The 21,161-nt window shown below is 37.6% G+C and overlaps 1 protein-coding gene and 1 long non-coding RNA gene across 2 annotated transcripts in view; one reads left to right on the top strand and one right to left on the bottom strand.

Annotated features, from left to right (window-relative positions):
- Window positions 1-1,152: 1,152 nt before the first annotated feature.
- Window positions 1,153-21,161, bottom strand: part of SAR1B (secretion associated Ras related GTPase 1B) — a 25,482-nt gene continuing 5,473 nt past the window's right edge. The window contains exons 2-7 of the mRNA XM_075900397.2: window positions 14,299-14,374; window positions 8,921-9,040; window positions 7,069-7,134; window positions 6,117-6,220; window positions 5,761-5,892; window positions 1,153-3,924 (exon numbers count right to left, since the gene is read on the bottom strand). Of these exons, the coding sequence (XP_075756512.1) occupies window positions 3,808-3,924; window positions 5,761-5,892; window positions 6,117-6,220; window positions 7,069-7,134; window positions 8,921-9,040; window positions 14,299-14,356 (597 nt within the window). The 5' untranslated portion in view covers window positions 14,357-14,374 and the 3' untranslated portion in view covers window positions 1,153-3,807. The remainder of the gene's footprint in view (window positions 3,925-5,760; window positions 5,893-6,116; window positions 6,221-7,068; window positions 7,135-8,920; window positions 9,041-14,298; window positions 14,375-21,161) is intronic.
- Window positions 12,093-21,161, top strand: part of LOC102443955 (uncharacterized) — a 22,758-nt gene continuing 13,689 nt past the window's right edge. Inside the window, exon 1 of the long non-coding RNA XR_016346948.1 lies at window positions 12,093-12,186. This is a non-coding gene — a long non-coding RNA (uncharacterized LOC102443955). The remainder of the gene's footprint in view (window positions 12,187-21,161) is intronic.

Genomic DNA, 21,161 nt, shown 5'->3' with positions numbered 1-21,161 from the left:
GAAGTTAAGTCTTCTCACGGTGAGCCAGCAGACTTGTCATTTTTATGCAGCTCTATAAATCCATAACTGGGGACTTATATTCACTATGTCAAAGCAAATGGTACTTTGTGGAAATAGTGAACTTCAGAGAGTACAAACCAAATCCTTTCTGAATGTACAATAATACGAGGTTAGGGTATATTCTCCACTACATGCAGATCTGCAAATTCACTTGGGTTGAAGATAGAGCACCTTACATTTTGCTGAGCTGGCTCAAGAGATAAAGTAGTAAATGTAAAATATTTTATGTTAATCTCTGATTATTAAAATACAATATGGAAAATATATAGTATTAAAACTCACAAACATGCAGGTATTATATTCCAATGGATGCCATATGTCATCTTTGGCACATCACGGACAATACCTGAACACTAAGTATAGCACTAGACGATATACTTTGGGGAACAATCCTGCACTGGAAGAGAATGAACTAGATGATTTAACAGACTTTTGCCATCTCTAACTTCTATGATTCTATTATTTGTTTGTGCTAAAAAATACATTTAGCAGGCCAGGATAGAGATACAATTACACCTCAAATCTTGAGGTTATACAGTGTATCCTAAAATAAAAGCGTAAGTACTATCCAGGCAAAATAAATGTTAAACAACTCACAAATGGAAACATGAAGTGACTGCAATGCTCAGGTCACAATCTCAGCAGCAATTATTGAAATACATGACGTCCGTGTCCACCTACCCTAAGAAACTGTTGCGGTATAAAAATAGGTTGGAGACACTTCATAAATACACCTTTACTAAAGATGAGCTTTGTTTTTTCAGCACATATTCTTTAAGTTACTCTCATGTTTAAACTGAAGGCTGTGTATCTGGATACTCAGGAGAGTGAAAAACTTTCACACAAGCTGGTCCTAGAGAAAGAAATCCATTCTCACCAAAAATACGAATGATCACAGATGAACCACTTTAGAAACTAGTCACCTCCAGCAATTAATGCCAAAAACTCATTTCAGCAACCTAACTTTCTGTCGATAATTTCTTCACGCATAGACACCCATTCACATACACAACAAAAACTAAATGAACCCTATAACTTAATCAAGGTATTTCTCCAAAAGGCTGGAAAGCAAGTGAGAAAAAAAAAAACCTATTTCTTTAAATATTTGAGAAATGCTCAGATACTACCATAATGGAGGCCCGTGTAAGTGGCTAAATGTATAGATACAATTCCTTTCATGTCCTTGTTATGACCCCATTTTAAACCAGCATTTTAATGTATCAAGCATGAAATCTGCATATTTTCAAAACACTAAAAATTACTCTCAATACACACTTTTAAAGATGATCACCTACATTTTTATTCTTACCACTACTCTCATGTTCCTTGCTTTCACTGATTACTTGGAATAAAAGCTGAAAAGCACAACACATCTGTTTCAATGCCCACCCTAATGAATCAGCCAGCAGAAGTGAACAGAAAGCATGGCCTGGACTGAGGAGAGAGAAACCAGGACATCTGTTCACAGTTTCATTTCTATAAGCATAGGCAACAAAAATTCCAAGTCTCCCATATCAGCATTGTGCCAACTACCTGAAAGAATTATTTTTAATATTTACAATATCCACTGATTTAATTATTCTCAGCATTATAAGGATCATCTGAAATATCTGAAGGAAAGCAGGTCTTCAAAACAGATCCATGGTAGGCAGCAAGGGCACCTGCATCTTCCCCTAACTCTGATAAGAGGCCATTTCTTAACTAAAAGGTTTGGTTTGTGCAACCCAGACAGCATTCCATAGTAGACAGATAATTGGAGGGGGGAGGGAATATCTCTTAGGTTGCATTATATCTGACACATGTAAGCTGTTGCCTTCACTTGCAGCTTAGACATCATCACCCACAAACAACTTTGACTTAGAAAAAGACTTAATATTAAGATAAGATTTGCAGAATAGCAAATGAGTTATAAACATTAACTTTGAGGTTTTGTATTATTCCTCTTAGTCAGGTGCACAGTTCGGGACTGTGGAGATGTGTTTATCAACACACTGTCATTCAAGTTCTGATCAGGGAAAGAGTGGTTCACATTATCCACTGTGATCCTGTATACCCTGCATCTGGAAGTCAAATCCAATGGGCCAAGAAGAACAAAAATTAATTCTAGACATACGATATCAATATTCCATGCATGCTGGACATCAGGATCCACATACATTCCCAAAAAGAGAGCTTACATTACCATGAGGGAAGCAACAATCTTTCCTGGAAATCAATCTTAGACACCAAGAACTTACCTACCCTTACTTTCTTAGGCAAAACCGCCACTGAACAACATCACAAAAAGATGACTCCAGTTTGAAATCTATAATTGAACTTCCACTCCTTTTTTCATATTTATGTAAAATATCAGCCCCACCTGCCATAAATAGGTTCAGATGAAGGCTACAGAATGAGACATCCTACAACAAACAGACCACAGTTCAACAGTAAGTACCAACTAATAGCAACAAGAAATCGACATATGTGCTCTACCACTTTCCACTTAGAAAATAATCTTCATTCTTTTCAAAAGTAGTAATGCATGCAGAAGAAAGGGGAAAGGAACAGTCAAATGCCAGACCACCAGTCTTAGTGATACCAAAACTTTATCTCAGAAATAAGTCATCTCAGACTCCAAAGCATTACATACAGTTTGCCAACATCGTAAAACTGTCCAAAAAAAGCCTTAGACAAAAAGAAAGGCTAAAACTCACATCCAGTCGTGTGACAGATGGCATGAGTTTCCACATGTAACATCAGCAAATGCCTTTCTGGGAATTACAGGTTATTCAGAATCAACTCCTCTGGCACAATCATGGTCTATTGAACTAGGAGAGTATTATTTCACACGGGTGGTTTTTTTTTTTTTTTTTTTAATTTCTTCAAGGTAATGTCAGTTTACAAGTTCATTTTAATTCACAAAACAATAAATGAGCTCAATTTTGCTTTAGATAAAGAATTGTATATGTACACATTAATTTATATATATTTTTAAATTACAGTTTAGTGGTTGGTAGGGCATCTAATTAGATTATTCTCATGTTAATGCAAAATCCTAATCAATGCAATCAAGTAGTTTGAAAAGCTTATAATTTTCTAAAGTACACCAAAACTATCTTGTGGCCTAAATGTTTCAGGAAGATATCCCACTTACTCAAATCTTCAGACATCCTCACTAGTTAAGACACATTAAAATGAAACATTTCCCATCAAAGATGCCAAAAATTGGATTTAGTTTTATTGCATGACGTTGCTTGCATAAGAAAGTGTATTATTGAAAGCTGTAAGGCATCATGCAATTATCAATATGCTAATTATTTATTGTTCCTTGAGATGGTTATATATTCTAAATTTATAAAACCAGTTTCAAAAAAGTACATACAAATTTAACACAACGAGCATTAAATGTTGTTTACATGTCTCCTGTTTTTAGCTGTTAAAAAGTGCATTCAAATGTACTGTACTGGAAAAATCACTGTCAAAAAATGGTGCTGAAGACTATTGTCAAGTTATAAATTTCAAAAGACTGTTATGTTATGGGATTAGAAAGCTAACATGTTGTGATAGTCAGTCTTATAAACTTGCTTAAAATCATTTTTCAATCCTCACACTTTCAGTTTAGCATAGTTGATTTAATAATCTAAAAAACATATGCTTTTGTAACCAAACAAAGTCTACTGAGTTTAAATTATGTACACTGAGTGATCAAATAATGAGCAGACAATATTCAGACATGGAACAAAATGTACTGATGCGATTTTGGCATTAATCAATGTATTGTGCCATCCAACGGAATCCTTCTCCATAGCCTTGTCTCTTTAGCACGCTGCACATGAAGACTTCCAGTGGTCTTGCATTCAGTTCTTTCAGTGACACGTTGCCCTGGAAGTGAGAGATGAGAAGTATTTCAAATTGCAATATTATAATAAAAAGTGTTCTTTTTCCAAAAACAAACATTTTAATAGAACGTTATTACCTCATTTGTTTTACAATACTAGAAATGTGGAAAATTAACTAACCTTAATTTAACAAAAATAAAGATCCTTGTTGAAATATACTGTGCATTCTATCTGTTATATTTATGCAGGGTGAAATGCATGATACAGGAATGCAAGACCAGGCATCAACAAGGAGGTTTTAAACCAAGATGTTTCTGAAAACACATACTAGGAGTTCCTCTGTGCACTGACATTCATTTTGTAATTAGATAAAATAGGTAAATAGCCACTCATGTTAAGACTGACTTCAGTCATGCTGACTGTAGTCTCAGGATAATCCTAACCCTAACCCATTACTACTAATTTGAAGACACTACTGCTTGTTCTGCATTTTGGGTTTGAACCCACACAACCTAGATTTGTGAGTTATGAAAATAAGAGCAAGATAAAAAAGTGAATAGGAGAGCAGAGAAAACAGGAGAATCCAACCATCATTGTTCTCCATGTCCTTTGACAGTAGAACAAGTAGTAATGGGCTTTATCTGCAGCACATGGGATTTAGGTTAGATATTAGGAAAAATTCTCACTTTAAGAATAGTTAAGCTCTGGAATAGTCTTCCAAGGGAAGGTGAAATCTCCATAGTTGAGGTTTTAAAAAAAGGTTGGTCAATTGCCTGTCAGGGATGGTCTAAGGTTACTTGGTCCAGCCTAAGTGGAGGAGACTGGATTTGATTACCTCTCAAAATCCCTTCCGGCTTTACATTTCTATAATTCTATAATAAGGATCCCACCTCACAGACACACACTTTTACCCTGCACACTTTCGGTTGAGAGATTGAAAGCACAGGAACTTGAGATTTACGACTGCTCAGTGTGAAGAAATCTGTTTTGCATTTAACCCTACTTGTGCCCATGCATAGGCTATACTGGCACTAGAGCACAACAACTTCATGGTACAATTATTGAGGAGTTGCAACTACAGCTGTGTAATTGTAACTCTCTCCACCTTTCTTTCCCTCACATACTTGGTAATGCCCGTTATAACCCAAATGCTGTGTTACAAGCCAAAGGTGGTTCTTGTTGTTCTTCTACAGAAAAATAAATTGAATTTCACATGACTAGTCTAGAAAATCTACACTATAAGCATGAAAGATATTGGAGGAACTTGTTCTTAATCCCCTACAACTAAATATATGTTATAAATTGAGTGTGCTATATTTACATTTAATTAAAAATAGAGAGCTCCAATAGCACAATGGTTCATATGTAAAACCTAGTTTATTGTGATAGGCATTATTAAGAACTTTTTCATGAACAACCTATCTAGATTTTCACAGCAGTAAATTGGAGTATCCCATTTCTAATCCATGGACTAATATTTTTCTACTGTATTACTCGATAAACCTGCACTATAAATCAGAAAGATCAGTACCTACCAAACTTTATCAAATTACCTAACAGAGTTCTAATCTGAACTATCTTTAAAGGCTTGCTCACTCAAAGTATTTTAGAGGAAACTATAAAAGATAATTTAAGTGTGATTTTCTTTCTCTGAACAAAGATGATCCTGAAAACAATTAATAAATTATTGGTAGAACAAGATCTAATTCAGAAATTAGAGACTTTATTTTGTAGATATTACATTTTTAAATCAATGAATAATAAAGTAGTCTCAGAGGGGTAGACAGTTTATTTATGTAACTGAGAAGAAGTAATGCAAAAGAATGCTCTCTGTGGAGCACAGGGAAAGCAAACTTTCCAACAAGAAAATGAGCATTACCTTTCCTGTTGTTTGGCCATACAAACCAAACATCTCACGTAACCTCTCTTCACTGATGGCTTCAGGTCTGTCAATCTTGTTACCAAGAATTAGGATAGGCACGTTAGCAACAGTTTCGTCTGTCATTAGTGACTATGAGGGGGAGAAAAAAAAGGAAGAGGAATTAAATGAGCCTATGTATCCTCGTGTGCAAGGACAGCAGCAAACAGCAATTGTCCTTGGATAGAGATCATGGGCGGGGGAGGAAGGGGAAAAAGAAACAGACTGCTGAACACCCTGGTCGGGTGGCAGAAGTTCGCATTTTTAGGTACCGAGAACCTTAGTTCATTTTTTTTAAATCCAAATTATTTACGTACATCGAGTTCTTCTTTTGACTCAGCCAATCTCTCATGATCAGCACAGTCCACCAGGAACACAATACCATTGATGGCAGGCAGATAATTTTTCCACACTCTGCGAGCTAAGAAAAAGGGTTATATAACAGCAACAGGAAATTATCCCAACATTCAGAATAATGCACAGGATCTCATTAAATAACAGAATATTTAAAAAGGCAGCCAGTTCTATTTTTAAAAATTTAAAATCAATCTTTAGGACAACCTTCCCTGCTTGACATAGCTTGAAATAATGAAGCAAAAAGGGAATTCTTATTTGAACCTGGAGAAAAACTAATCACATCCATAAGCACAGTTCTAAAAGCCTATGGTTTTGTGTATTATTTAGCAGTCAAATAATTTATGACAATCTGAAGAACTTGAAATTATTGATAAACTATACTGGACTTTCAGTCCAATTTAGCAGCAGAAGAGGTGGAAGACTGATTACTGCCCTGACAGATCACTTCCACATGTACACTACACTTGAACTTGTTCCAATAGACTTACATCAACAAATGCAAGTTTAAATCATAAAGGCTAATAGTAAATATCAGGGTGGATTTTTTCATTTTGATTTTTGTATTTGTTTTTTCTAATGGTCATGTCACTCAATGGAGACAAGTTTCAGAGGGGTAGCCATGTTAGTCTGTTTCAGCAAAAAACTTGAGGAATGTAAAGACTTACAGACTAACAAATGTGTTTGGATATAAGCTTTTGTGGGCTGAACCCCACTTTGTCAGATGCAGGAAGTGGAAACTTCAGTTTGACAGGTATATAAACACATACTGAAGATTCCACTTCATCCATCTAACAAGAATAGTATCTGTAGCACGGTCATTTGTTTGATTTAAAAAAAATAAAAGTTGCAATTATAAGAACCAAAGTCAATATAGTTACAACAAAAACAAAATAGCCGATCCCACTATCTTACCTTGAGCATGTCCACCCAGATCAAAAGTTGTAAAAGTCATACCAGCAATTGTCAGCTCTTCTGAGGCTAAAATACACAAAACTGGTATGTTCTTTGTTTCTGAATAGCATGCAATACAAAATACTTAGCAGGCTTCTGAAAACAGATTTTTACTGACTCTCAAATTGAGGAAAGGTCCTTTATTATGCTATTATTCAATAAGAAAAGCAGAGCAAAGTGATTGAGAGAGTTATGGCAAGTGCAATGTGTTTTAATAATGAACCAAACATCAATAGGTATTAAAGCATATATAAAATGTTCAATAAAACAATGGGAGAAATTCTCTTTGCATCACTTATTCCTACATAGTTGGTTTTTATCTTTTTATACCTGAAATAGCTTGATTTTATATCTAGAATCATACAATCATAGAATACTAGGACTGGAAGGGACCTCGAGAGGTCATCAAGTCCAGTCCCCTGCCCTTATGGCAGGACCAAGTATTTCAATAGGGGAAAGCCTCACACAAACACACGCGGAATCCTGGGCCATTTTAGCAACTGCTGAAAGTCTGCAAATTGACTGCCTGTTCCAGTGTAGAGCTGTTTTGCTTCAGTCTCACACTAAACCTCTCTGGGAGGCTTGGCTGGTTTTGAAGCATCCCCAGGTGCCAGCTCACTAATTCATCAACATCAGAGCTGTACTTCCTGGTGTCTTATTTAAAGGCACCAGATCCCCAACCCAAAGCCTGCTTGTGGAAACTTAATCACAGAGCAGCACAGCGGCATTTCGAGCAGTACCTCCATTTGCCAAGCTTTAACTGTAGGCAACGAAGCTCGCTTAATTTCAAACCCTGCATGCACTTACAGTGTTGCACAAAGCGCTGCCCCACCAACAATAAACTTTTCGCTCTACTCTGAATAGCTTACTTTTAGTTTCCATCCAATTCCACTTTTATCCAATTGTTTGTTGGCCTGACCAACATGTGCTCCACACCATCTGATATCAAGCATCTGATCCAAAGCCCACTGAAGTTAATGGGAGATTTTCCACCATCTTCAGTGAGATTTAAAGCAGGCCCTAAGTAAATGATGGCTCAGCAGAGTTTGAGCTTCAAATCCTCCTGGTTCTCAGCCCTCTGGTGTCAATATTTTACATGCTGCTTTCATTAATTAATACAAAGAAGAAGCTGTTTGTTCTAGCTACTGATTTTTACAGTGACACCATATAGCAAGTTTTCTGTTTGTCTTCCATTATCCTGAAGAATTTTCTTCTCCCATTTCCAAGGAAACAGCACTCCTTACTCAAGCAAACCTCTTTGTCCTCACTGGGAATATTTCCTGAATAGAGTGAGGGACTAAGACCAATAATCAGATTTCTTACATCACTAATGCCACACTGCAGGGATCTTGAATGTGTGACACTATGTATTTCACATGTAAAATAAAATATAGTTCACTCTGTCTCCTTCCTCTCTTGCTCCCAAGCATCGTGTGTGTCCTCATTGACCTCTAAGTCTATTTTTCATCTGGGGTTTAATTCCCCTCTTACAAAGCCACCCTAGGAAAGTCTTAGCACCCTTTTAGACAAACAGAACCAAACAGCCTTTCTGTAGAGGCTGTTGATGCTATTTTTGCAACTAGCTGGAGAGGTGGCTGTTGAACAATGTAAGGCACTCTATCTCCCATGATCTGAAGTCTCAGCCCCTGTTAATGTGCTCACTTCAGGTCTAAGTGTTTTCAGTAACCCATATTGAATTATATTACAACAAATTTAGTTTTTGTAATATCAGTGAACACATGATGACGAATGTGGCACATGAGAAAATCAAGGAACTGTTTCCAATGTTAAAGAACTGGAAGTGTTGACTTACTGGGATGCAATGTAGGTACATGTTGTCCCAGTCTGTCATCTTTGAGCATGTGCAGCAGTGTAGTTTTTCCAGCATTGTCCAATCCAAGAAATACTAGTTTACCAGATTTCTTATACAGTCCTGTTAAAAAAAAAAAAAGCGTTTACTGACTACATTGATTTTATAATCTTTCCCTCTCATATTTATATATAAGTGTTTCCTGATGGGCGAGAAAAGCAGACGGGTGTGGGGGGAGGGTAGGTGAGTGTAGCAAGCAGGGGGCGCAGCCCACTAGCAATAAGGATAAAATAATGTATGACCAAAACTATGACATATAACAGAGGATGAGCAATAGCATTTTCAGCTATTCTTAACAAAGGCTTCTTCCACATTCTATGGGACCTCTCCTCTGCTGGAAGCCCAAGATATCTTCCTCAGACTGAGCTGGGAATGTTTTTCTCAACTATGATCTCTGTCTAGAACTATTGCAAATGAAATTGTCTTGGCAGATAAATAAAAGGGGAAACTGGTTTTAAATAGTATTTGTTATTTTTTAATTCTACACATATTCTGTTGCTGTTTGGTGATCTGAGGCAAATGAAGATGCACGGTATAGTTTGATCAATAGAGCCTGAAGACACAATAAGCCTTGTCTGACTAAAACACTCATCTGTGTCTCAAGTGAGTCGAAAGACTGTCTCATCAACAGTGTATAATGCATTGGTAAAACATTTCCTGTCATGCAATAATGCTCTAATAGAATAATCTTCATAAAAACAATTTTTCCTTTTTAATTTCACCGTGTTTTTGCCTCTGGTACAAACAATTAGACAGGAGGAAGAAAGGGTTAAAAAGTAAGACAAGATCTTTTTTAAATTAAGAGAATGACCCTTTGATAATCTCAAATTATAAAAATACCTCCCCAATACTGAACCCTGGGTCAGAGTCAGTCTCTGATTCTGCAAATTATTTCATGCTGAGTATGCAATAGTCTTAAAACTAATGTCAAGTTGCAAGTCACCACTTCCTTTCAAGACCTGTTCAACACAGAATCTGCTTTGATTTTAACTGTTTTAAGGAAGTCCCCTTAACTCCAGTGAGAAATATGACCTGGCCACTGTGTTAAATACGTTTTGTTAATCACCACCGTCAACCACACAGCTGATAGCACGGAAAAGTCCGTGTTAAAGTTACTCTGGGAGAACGCTTCACCATTGCACATGAATATAATCCATGTCCCCTGCAGATTCCTTTGCTTCCCTGAAAAAAAAAAATCCTTTCTGATCAGGAAGCAAAGGAAAGCCATAAGAGTGGTCACACGCTGCTTCCCAGCAGTGGACATGCTGTTTCGGGTCTCTGAAGCAGCCAGCCAAGTAGTAAATCACTGAGGAGAGGGTGCTGATGAGGACACCAAGGCCAGCAGCTTCTATCCTGTGCCAGATTCAGTCACTAGTCCTGGCTGGGCTGGAAAGGATGGGGCAACTTCTTCCCCAGCAGCGAGTGGCCAGGGCTAGGTCAGATCCATCCCCAGAAACCTCTCCAGCTACAGGAAGCATCACATTCCTCCACCTCTGCTTCCTGCTCCCATCACTCCTCAGCTGTTGGGACAGTAGTCATTGTACAATGAGCCTCTTCCCATCTGTCCAACCCCTGTGCATCTGGACCCATCTCAGACCCAGATTGCCTCTGCCAAGCCTCACTCCCTGCACCCAGAACCACTGCACCCACCCCACTAGAACCTGCAGCTAGACACCCACCCTTGCGTCTGGACCTCATCCCTGTATCCAGACCATCCCTGACCTCAAACTCCCTCCCCAAGAAGTCCCAGCACATGTGCACCTGGACTACCCTGACTAGCCCTCTGCACCCAGCCCTCCGCTCCATAGAACATTACCAAGCCAACACCTAGACCACAGCCCACCAAACCAGCTCCTGGATCCTCACCCCATTAAACCTTCCACACCCAAATCCTTCCCACTGAGCCCCAACCATCTACACCTGGATCCCTGCAGAGCCCCATTGTATCTGCACCCAAACTGCCCCTCCACCAAAATGAGTTACTCTTCATCCAGATCTCCCTTGCACCCAGAGTCCCCCAACAAGCTACCTGTACTCACATTGCCCCACACACAACCCTATCATCCTACATCTGGATCTCCCTACACTAAGCCCCTTCATACTTGGATCTTGCTGGACTGCACCTGCTAGCCTACAATCTAATGTGGTTGGCACAGATAGACTCATTGGTTTTTCTAGGATGGTCCTAGTCCTTGAGCTGTGTCAAGGTCAGGTGCTATTTAACCACCAAGTACGTGCCTGTGGGAGGGGGAAGCGCAGAGTGATCTGCTACTTCTGTGCAATCAACCACTGCCAAGCTGGAGGGTCCATTATTATTTATTGACAACATTTGCAAAACTTAAATTTTTTTGGTGCAGAATACCATCAGGAGTATAAAATGGGTGCCATTAAGAAAAACAAATCAGTATTATATGCGATAGCTAAATTTACCACTGCAATTCTATTTCTTCTTCTGTGTACAGGAAACAACCAATGTAGTGAAGTAAACTGGGTTTTCCATGGTTACCATTCTATACTAGGGTCTTTCATTACCTGATGCCATTGTATTTGGCAATGTGATAGACAATTAAGGAAATATTTATTTTACAAACTTTATGAAGATAAAGATATAATTAATGTAATAACTTGTTGGATTATACAATTTAGAATGTGCTATTAAAGTTCACCATCTTAGTTTCTCTGCATTCATTTTGCTTAACTATGTATTCTAATGCAACTGTCCAAAGTTGTGTATTATTTATATTTTCACTTGCTGGGTTCACATTTTGGAGAAAAGACAAAAAAGTCTAAGTATTTATGGTCACGGTTCTTCTAAAAATGGGCCGGACAGTGCACTGCTTGGGTCGTAGGTTACTGATGAAGGATTTTGATAAAGAAGACATCCTACTTGCACCATACCCAAAGAAGGCTGAACTGGTGATGAGACTTTTTCTGACCTTTGCTTTTGTTTAATGAGGATTTTTAATGAATCTTTGATTTGGATTCTGAATTAGACCACTTCTAAGACACTGGAGCATTCCACACACATACAAACATTGACCCTGTTGACCTTTACCCTGGTATTATTTACTTACTGTCTCTTTCTTTAAACTGTAATCTCTACAATCAAATGTTCCAACAGGGAACATTTATAACTTTGAGAGAGAAGGCTGCAATTCACTAACAGAATCAAATGAGGAGAATGGGTCTGGTACTCTTTACTATTACAGGTATGTTACTTGATGTCTATTTGATGTGTTCTCTTGTGCTAAAATCACAAATACTAATAGTATGCAAGTTAAAAACATGGTGCGTTTATAAAGCCAATTAAAAAAACTGGTTTCTTCAGAGTCTGACTTCTTAAATTCAGCTCTTGGTACATACAAATTATCCTGCTTATCTGTCGAGCTCCCGAGTAAAACAGTCATCGCCATCTATAAGCAAGAGAAGGTCATCTGACGAGTTCTTATATTGCTCGGTATCTGTCACAGAAGAAGTGTTTATATCCTCCGTTCAGGAAGTTTAAGAACAAGTGAATTCATTATGTGGAAGATAACTGTGTAGGATGACTATAGTTTTTTGGGATCGCTTTCTCTGAAAAAACAGCTAAATATACTCCCTTCACATTTTCTACTAAGAACAAATAACACCTCATTCCTGAGCCAAGTTACTGTTTCCCTATTTTAAACAAGAGCATCTTAGTATCACTGAGCTATAAATATCTAAAGTACAGGCACATTATGGGCAGAATGAAACAGCAAATTAGAAACTATTGCTTCTCTATGCTTTAATACAATTTTTGTTGTTTTTAATAACAATATAATGTGCTCAATTAGTAATACTGCGGCTATAAAGTACATCACAATATACAGAAAAAAATCCTATCCAGAAATCTCTTCATGTGCATTTTTCTTTTGATTTACACAATGTTATAATCTACTTCATGATAATAATACATCATTAACATTAAATAGACACTATATAATAAATTAAGAGCCCTTGATTTTTAATCACAACAAGATAGTCCCTTTATTTTAATTAAAAAAGAAAAAATCGTTGAGCAAGAGTAAGAAAGGAGAAAGTAAGTTGTCCTTCGAGAACATATACAAAGGACACGTCAAGAAACATTTTCCCTGGCATTTTATTCAATAGTATCTCTTTCACTAGAAATATCCTTGGAGGATTGTGGTGGGGGGCAGGGAAGTTTTAAAATGTGCAGCAGTCGCTGAATAATAAATAAAGTGGGAGAGATAAGAGTTTATTCCACTTAGCCAGTGAAATTTTAACTAACACTCACATAGCTGGCCAAGGGTCTAACATACAGCAAGTTTAAACATCTACCTGATAATGGCTAGGCAAGTAGCTTGGCATGATTCAGTAATATCCTGTATTATGTATTTAATATAATATAAAAAAATCTGTAAATCATACATATTACTGGTCTATGTAACACTGGGTCCCTTTGTTATCCTCATGTTCCTTTCCCGGCCCTGTCTGTTGACAGATAAAATTCACATATTGCATCTTGTATCAACCTGGCTTGAAACACTTTTGGCTAGATGCTGTTTTCATATTATGGTCCCTTCTAATGCCCTTCATCTGGTTTTAGTAATGTTTAACTTAGTGTGGTCCCACTGTCTGCATTGGTATTGCTCATGGAGTGAGGTATTGTTCAATATGAGTAAGGGTGTCAGAATCTGGCCCTCTGTCATTATACTGGGTCACAACTGAGCCCTGATCCTGAAAGAGGATTCCAGGTGATTTCATAACACAAATGATAAATAGTAATTAAATAATAAAGTCAAATCACTGGTCTAAGTTCTCCCCTCTTGCACTATGAGAATAAGGAGTAACTCCACATATGTGAATAGACTCCACATCAGTATAAATCTAATTAGTGTAAGTGGAAAATCAAGGCCATTATATTCATACTGGAGAGATTCTTCCTGGGATACACAGGATTGTGAGGTATCTCACTACCACCTGCCTTTAGTGTGAGGAAACCATGTCTCTGCCTGTCAGAGATCAGCTCCCTGATTCCACCAGCCATAGACAGCAGAACCATTCACCACTAGGTCTATGCAAGTCCCACACTAAAAAAAAACAAAAAAATGCACTTTTCTCTAGATTTAAAGGAAGTGAATGAGATTAACAGAAGGATGGATGAAGGGGACAACAAAGAGTCAGTGTTGTTAAGTGAATAACTCGGTTTAGTATTTTACATATTTAATCTGAAAGTAGTTTAATTTACACCAAAATAAATGCTGTGTTTTAGTAGTACTATACTTGAAGGATGCAAAGGTAAATGAAAACAACTATAATAGAGTAGCATAAAAACTTACCCAAAAACTGCAATACACTACTGAAACCACTGTAAATCCAATCAAATATGAAGGACATGTCCAAATCTTAAGGGGTCTGAAAGAAATAAAGCAAAATGAATTTAAGCACTATTGAAATATTATATAAAACACTGTAACAAATCTGTATGAATTATGAGGACTCTGAAGTAGGGGATGAAAAAACTAAGAGCCGTTAGCACACATTAGTAGATACATTCATTGTTTGATATACAGTTATCAATTTTCTGGAACTTAGTTTGAGCTGAGTTTTGCTTACTATAGTTTACCCCTGAACACTATGTTGGACCAAACATTTTAGATGTGTTAAAGAATGTCTGACTGTTACAGCAAGGACTGCCGCAACATGATGTTTAGTTATGAGCTGTGTACTCAGGTGAAGCTACCAGAGAAAACTATGAGAATCCAATGAGTATTGACTACAGTTTGTATTCACAGAGAATCTATTTATAGGGGTGGAATTTTAAGCTCAGAAATCTGAGACATTAGTTTTACCCTCATTTCACAATAAATGTTTATCTGTTTTTTAGTTATTTATAAATTAAGGGTCTTTCAGCATTACTATTAAACACCTTATTTAACAAGATTTATAATCTTACATTAAAATAACTCCAGGACTGGCTTTGTGCCCATAGAATAAACTGCCACTTGGTATATCCAATTCTATTATTCTCACAGCCAATAGAAGTTAAGACTATTGCACCGTCTGCATACTAAGACACTTTTAGAAGTGAGCTTTCTAAACTTTGTAAAAATATAATATTTTTAGTAAATCATAAAAAGAATAATTTAGCCTTAAATTTCAAAATATAATCTTCATTTTCATAGCTTCTTTTGCTTCCATTGGATAATTTCAAAGCACTTTACAAACAATTAATTTAGACTCACAATATCAATATATTTCACGATGGGGAAACAAAAGCATGGGCAGGCATTAAATGATTTGTCCAAAGTCACATAGCAAGTCTATTGCAGCGATAGGGAAAAGAACCTGGATCTTCATACTTTCAACACTCACCATTCTTCCTGCAAGTGTAGTGATGGGAAAAAATAGAAGTCTCAGCAATGGTAGTACAAATTAATTAATTTTAAAACAGGTCTGTGCAGAAGCCATAAGAGTTATTTAACTGAAGATTTCCTATGGAAATTAAGCATATATATGTAAAGGGATAAATACTGTCGGGGCAGCCTAGGGCGCCAAGTTAAATGGGGCGCCAAATGATGGTGCAATATCATTGAAGGGTTTGGAGGTGGGGGCGCTGATTGCATGATTCGCCTAGGGCACCAGTTGCTGGCAGCTAGTCTAGGGCTGCCCCTGAATACTGTGGATGGGTCAGTGCATTATCCATCTTGTCCTAATCACCACAGTTGTGTGAACTGACTTTCCAGTATGGTGATGGTACCTGAACCACCAGATTATAAACATTTCCATATTCTATACTATTCATTGTCAATCATAGGGGGACTTCTTAAAGACAGACTAGTGAATAGTCATTAAGAATTACTATGAATTATGATAATAGTCCCTGGGCTAGAAGGAATGTGAGAATGATTTACTTGATAGTTAGAGTACCTGCCTAAGATGAAAAAGACCTAAGTTCAAGTTCCTACTCCGAATTATTTATACAAAGTGAAATAGCTTCAACAGGAGGGACTGAAAGAGAAACGGTGTAATATCCCATAGCCCAGTAGTTAGGACACTTTTTTGAGAGCTCAGAGACTATGGATAGTTTCTGTTCTCATAAGTTATCATATAACCATGCATTTCCGGGTGAATTTTCTATTTGCTGAAAAATGTTTGTCCAGCTCTATGTCCAAAAGAAAGAAAGTAAATATACTTTTTCCATTAGACACTAATTATGGGGTCTATCTGGTGCTTAAGTCAATCATCAAGTTTTAAAGTTAAAATATCTTCTCTGGGAGAAACACTGGTACATGAGATCCTGGTAGCACACAAATGAGTTCTTCCTGGCCAATAAAATACAACTAGAATGGTCCAGTTTTAGCCCCTCTTCTTCTGGGAAATAACTAAGTGACACTGAGAAGGCCATATACCCTAAGTTTGTTCAAAGGATATGGACCCACAGTACTACGCTGTAAAATCTTATCAAGAAATGCTGCATTTATGGCATAGAATTTGATTAATGGACAATTCTCAACATAAAAATAGCCCCTCAATGTACACACTAGTGATGGATGCTGTTCATCTGAGGAAGTCAGGATTCATTTGGCAAGAAGCTAGAATGTGGACCAATTCTGAAGCAATATTTGTGATGTACAAATATCACTGCCACTGACTCACTGTTTTGCCATTGGCAACTTGCTTAACCTTTTCATCTCAATTTCCTGAGATGAGTATACTTACCTATCACAGAGGGTGTTCTGAAGTATTGCTTGGATAACATTTTGCAATCATAAGGTACTTAGTGACACGTATCAATTGCCAAGACACCCTGGCCATGTCTTTTTTCCTTAGGCAAAACCTCATCCCATTCCCTCACTCCACCTCCTCCCCGATACTTGTTGCAGGTTCCAATGCCACCTGAGGATCTTCCTCCATTGGAGTGATCATTCAGTGGCTGAGCAAGATGGCTTAAGAGCAGCTTTGCATGAGTAATGTAGTACAAACTGGATGAATCACAGCTCAACACAAGCCAAAACCTACAAACCGACCATTGTTACAACAGGGGGGGGGGGGGGGGGGGGGGGGGGGGGGGGGGGGGGGGGGAGTAATAGCAGCTTAGTAGCTATTGAAACAATCAATTATTAGCCCTAGGTAAGAAAAATGTTCAGTGTTGCCATAAAGGAACAGACCTATCACAGGAAGAAAGCTTGAGGAAAAGAAAAAAAGGAATAGAGTAATTTAATATGAGTCTTTAAAGCACAGTTATGATCCATCCACTACACATCTGCTGTCCCATTCCCTTTCTCCCAATTTTCAAAAGGTTAGAGTTAGCCAAGAAGAAACCTAGAATTCCTCATTCACATCATGAGTAACTGGAAACAGAGTTGATCAGATAAGAAAGAAGAAAATGACTAAGGGAATAAAAAGTATCACCACATGAATAGAGTCACACAACACTATGAATAAACCTATCAGTTACATGTCTCAAAAGCAAAGGTCAGGAACAAGCAAACACCAAAGAACATACACGTCAGCAGATTTGTTTATTGCTCAAACAAAATACCAATCAGGAAAAGCCTCTATGAGGCTTAGAAAAATGATCTACTCAAATCAGTGCAAAGGGTGTGATGCAACAGAACTGCTCAAATTACTGAAGTGAAAATAACTGCTTAAAGCCACATTACATTGAATTGAAATGTTCATTTTATGTTTACAAAACTTGTGAATAAAAAAATCCCAGAGATTTTATGTGCTATTAAAAACTCCAGCATGCAAGATTTAAATGTTATTAAAATGAGAAAGGGTTATTCAGCACATAGAGCTGAAACAGGAATAGTTAAATCACTATCAAACTAAAGTACAAAATCCGGTTCTCTACTGCAATGAAATCTCTTAGACTAGTCAAAAGATGTGTGGGTTTAAAAATAGGACTTGTCCAAATAACTCAAAAATACACCAACAAAAACTGACAGTAATAACACCTGACAATACTGAAAGTTAAATAATTCTATTAAAGGAAAATAGCTTTGACAGTTATTTTAGAAGGGAACATTGTAATATTTGGATTGGAGTACTGAATCTACCGTTATGATGTAGAAAAGAAACTGCATAACTTTAAGGTGAGCTTTAAATATACGAATTAAAAGACTTATCTTTACATTTGATATCAAATGATTATGGCAGTGATGGGCAACCTAGGCTAGGGAGTGGTCTGAAACACTGATTGAGTGGCCCTCACTCATCTCAGTGGGCCACTAGATTGTCATAACCAAAACTGTCTCCTGGGATGGGTTAGTTTTGCATACTTATATCCTAGACTTCGCAGGGTGCACTGATTGAACTATAGCAGCACTCCGATTGGATGCAGAAGAAGCAAACGGCTCTCACAGTTAACGTGTAATCAGCATGCACCTCACTTCACATGCCCTTGCTTTACGTGTGTCACCTGAGTAATACTGCTAGGAAAAAGACTACAAGGACGGCAACCCTGAGCATGGGCAATGGCAAACAAAATGTCTTGTGGGCCATACATGGAACCCCGACAGGTTGCCCACCACTGGATTATGTTCTAATGAACATACTGAAGTCTGGTCACTATAAAGCAAATGAAACAAGCAAAGGCCATTCATTTAAACTGGCATGACTACATCCAAAAGCACCAGAAAAACTGAACATCCAGAAGCAGGTCAATCAGCCTACAACCCATAAGGAAGGTAAAGCCTCTAGGTTATAGAGTTCTCTTAAATTAGATAGCTTGAGAACGGGGTAGGTAAAAACCAGCCCATTGGCCGGATCTGGTCTGCCAGGGTTAGCCCCTGGCAGGCCCCCACACTGCCATATTTACCTGTACCTCCACAGGTATGGGGGGGAGGGGAAATCACCATTCCTGGGCAATACGACCTGCAATTACCCATACCTGCAGAGATGCAGGTAAATATAGCAGCAGTGGCCCACTTGGAGCTGACCTTGGTGAACCACCACCATTTCATAGCCTGCTGCTTTAGAACCATAGAATCATAGGACTGAAAGGGATCTCAAGAGGTCATCAAGTCCAGTCTCCTGCACTCATGGCAGGACCAAGCACCACCTAGACCATTTAGATGTTTCTCTAATCTGCTCTTAATTCTTTTCAAGGCAATTTGAAAGCATAAGCCATTGTTTTTTGGGGAAGTTGCTTGATTTTGAAAGCAAACAGATTTTAGTTAGTTTGTGAAATAATCTTTTGATACTGTCTGTTTCAATAAAAATCACTTTAATTTATTGATGGCCCTCCTGAGCAAGAAAACAGAAAGTATTTTTATAGAATCACACCAGCATGTCTAACACTGTTATCAGTTCCACGTATATGTCAACTATGCCTAACATTACATCATCATTACATCCTGAGCTTGATTTTGTAAGTTCTATGGAGCCTGTCTAAGGCGGTTACTTAATTGATCAAAATATGTTGCTTCATGGAGGTGATCAAGGTGAAGTAGAATTGGATGCAATATCTTTGGGAAAAACTTGAGCAACCTCTTAAGTCTGAAGATTCCTAAGAAGAAAAAGCTATCAAATAGACTCATCGTAATTTATCATTCTTTACCTGTCAGGAGATGGATCAGAAAAGAATAAATTTTCTTTCCCTCAATCATTATAAATTTGTTACAGATAAACAATTCTGTTATGCTTCACAAGCTAGTTAATATAGTGGTTGTTCTTTTAAATATATTGTTAAAATTGCAATTTAAAATATGTTTTGTTAGGATAGTGGATTGTGTTCTTAATTTAAAATTAAACTTACTGTTATTTCATATCACAACAAGCACATGTAAAAAATGAATAGTTTTATTCAAGTAAAATGCCCTTTGCATAAATTGAAAAGTGCATTTCACAGGTCCTGGAGAGCCTGTTATCAAAACTTAGCGAAATCAGGTCTCTAGCCAACATGACTGCACTTTAACCAGTGTACTCTGAACCTCAATAATTCCAGGAACAGCGTCTTCTAGAAACAACTTGGCAAACAAATGTTTAAAGTCTACTTTAAGGCGGTATGCAAATTCATTTCAGATTTGATCTAATTTTATAAAATCTTAAAAAGCTCCATATTTGAAGTGATGATATGCATCTGCACTAGTACAGATCATTTAAAAAACAAATCTGGAAACCACATTTTGGTCAAATAAATCACCTTAGGAATACTTCTGAGGTAGGGAAAAAGGAAGCCTCTTCAAAAAGGAAACAAGTAACGTATTTGTATGCATTTGAATGGCTTTCTTGCAAATATTTGTGGAACCTCAAAAATGATTTATATTATCATCAATATAGCCCTATAACTGTGTGTTTTATTAAACAAAGGAAGATAATGTTGGAGGACATATTAACTTTTTTTAACACTATTTATTTAGGAAGTCACTCCCTCAGATAGAGGGGTACTTCAAAGTGGCAGCACCACACAGAGCCCAGGGTCAGCTGCTCTGCGCGGCGCTGCCTTTTTGAATGGTGCTAGGGGAGCCTAGCACCGGGCAGAGCCGCACGGAGCCCGGAGTTAGTGGGGGCGTCCGCAGCTGACCCCGGGCTTCAGTGCTTTCACCTTTGAAGTGTAGCAACAGCTTTACGGCCATTATTACATTTCAAAGGCGGAGACATTCTTTCCATTAATCGAATAGTCGATGCAAAAATGCATTGACTAATCGCATAGTCAATTACCTGATGCTTAACATCCTTAGAACAGACAGGTGCAGGGTCTAGGCCCCAGGGAGGAGGTGCCAGAAGTGTCAGGGCATTGTGTGAAAGAAGCTGTTTGCATATATTTGCATATATATTTGCATGAATATGCAACCACACTTAAGTTGCAGCCCTTTGCATGTGCTGTGAGTATCACTGTGGCCCCCAGGGATTCCAAAGTTGAGTAGCCCTGCTTTAACAAGTTTGCAAATCCTTGCCATGTAAATATCAGATACAAAATAATCATTATAATGCTTAGTTTTTGTATAAAGAGGCATTACATAGGAATATAGTCAACAGATCTTTCTATAATCTTGCATACTGAGCAGAGCACAATCTTTAACTTTCAAATAATACATCAAAAAATAAGACTGTGAAAATGGTGATGCAGCAGTCATGTTATTGTCCTAAAGGACAATAAATACACTAACTGAAGTTATCTAAGTAGCAAGAACTGTTTTCAGGTTGTACTTTGAAATTAAAACAGATTGTATGGCCTGTTGCAATAACTACT

The sequence above is a fragment of the Pelodiscus sinensis genome, chromosome 16 (genome assembly GCF_052426305.1).
Source record: "Pelodiscus sinensis isolate ZL-2025 chromosome 16, ASM5242630v1, whole genome shotgun sequence".
NCBI classification, from domain to species: domain Eukaryota; kingdom Metazoa; phylum Chordata; order Testudines; family Trionychidae; genus Pelodiscus; species Pelodiscus sinensis.
The sequence above is the reverse complement of the archived record's forward strand: the minus strand, read 5'-3'. Positions and strand labels throughout refer to the sequence as shown.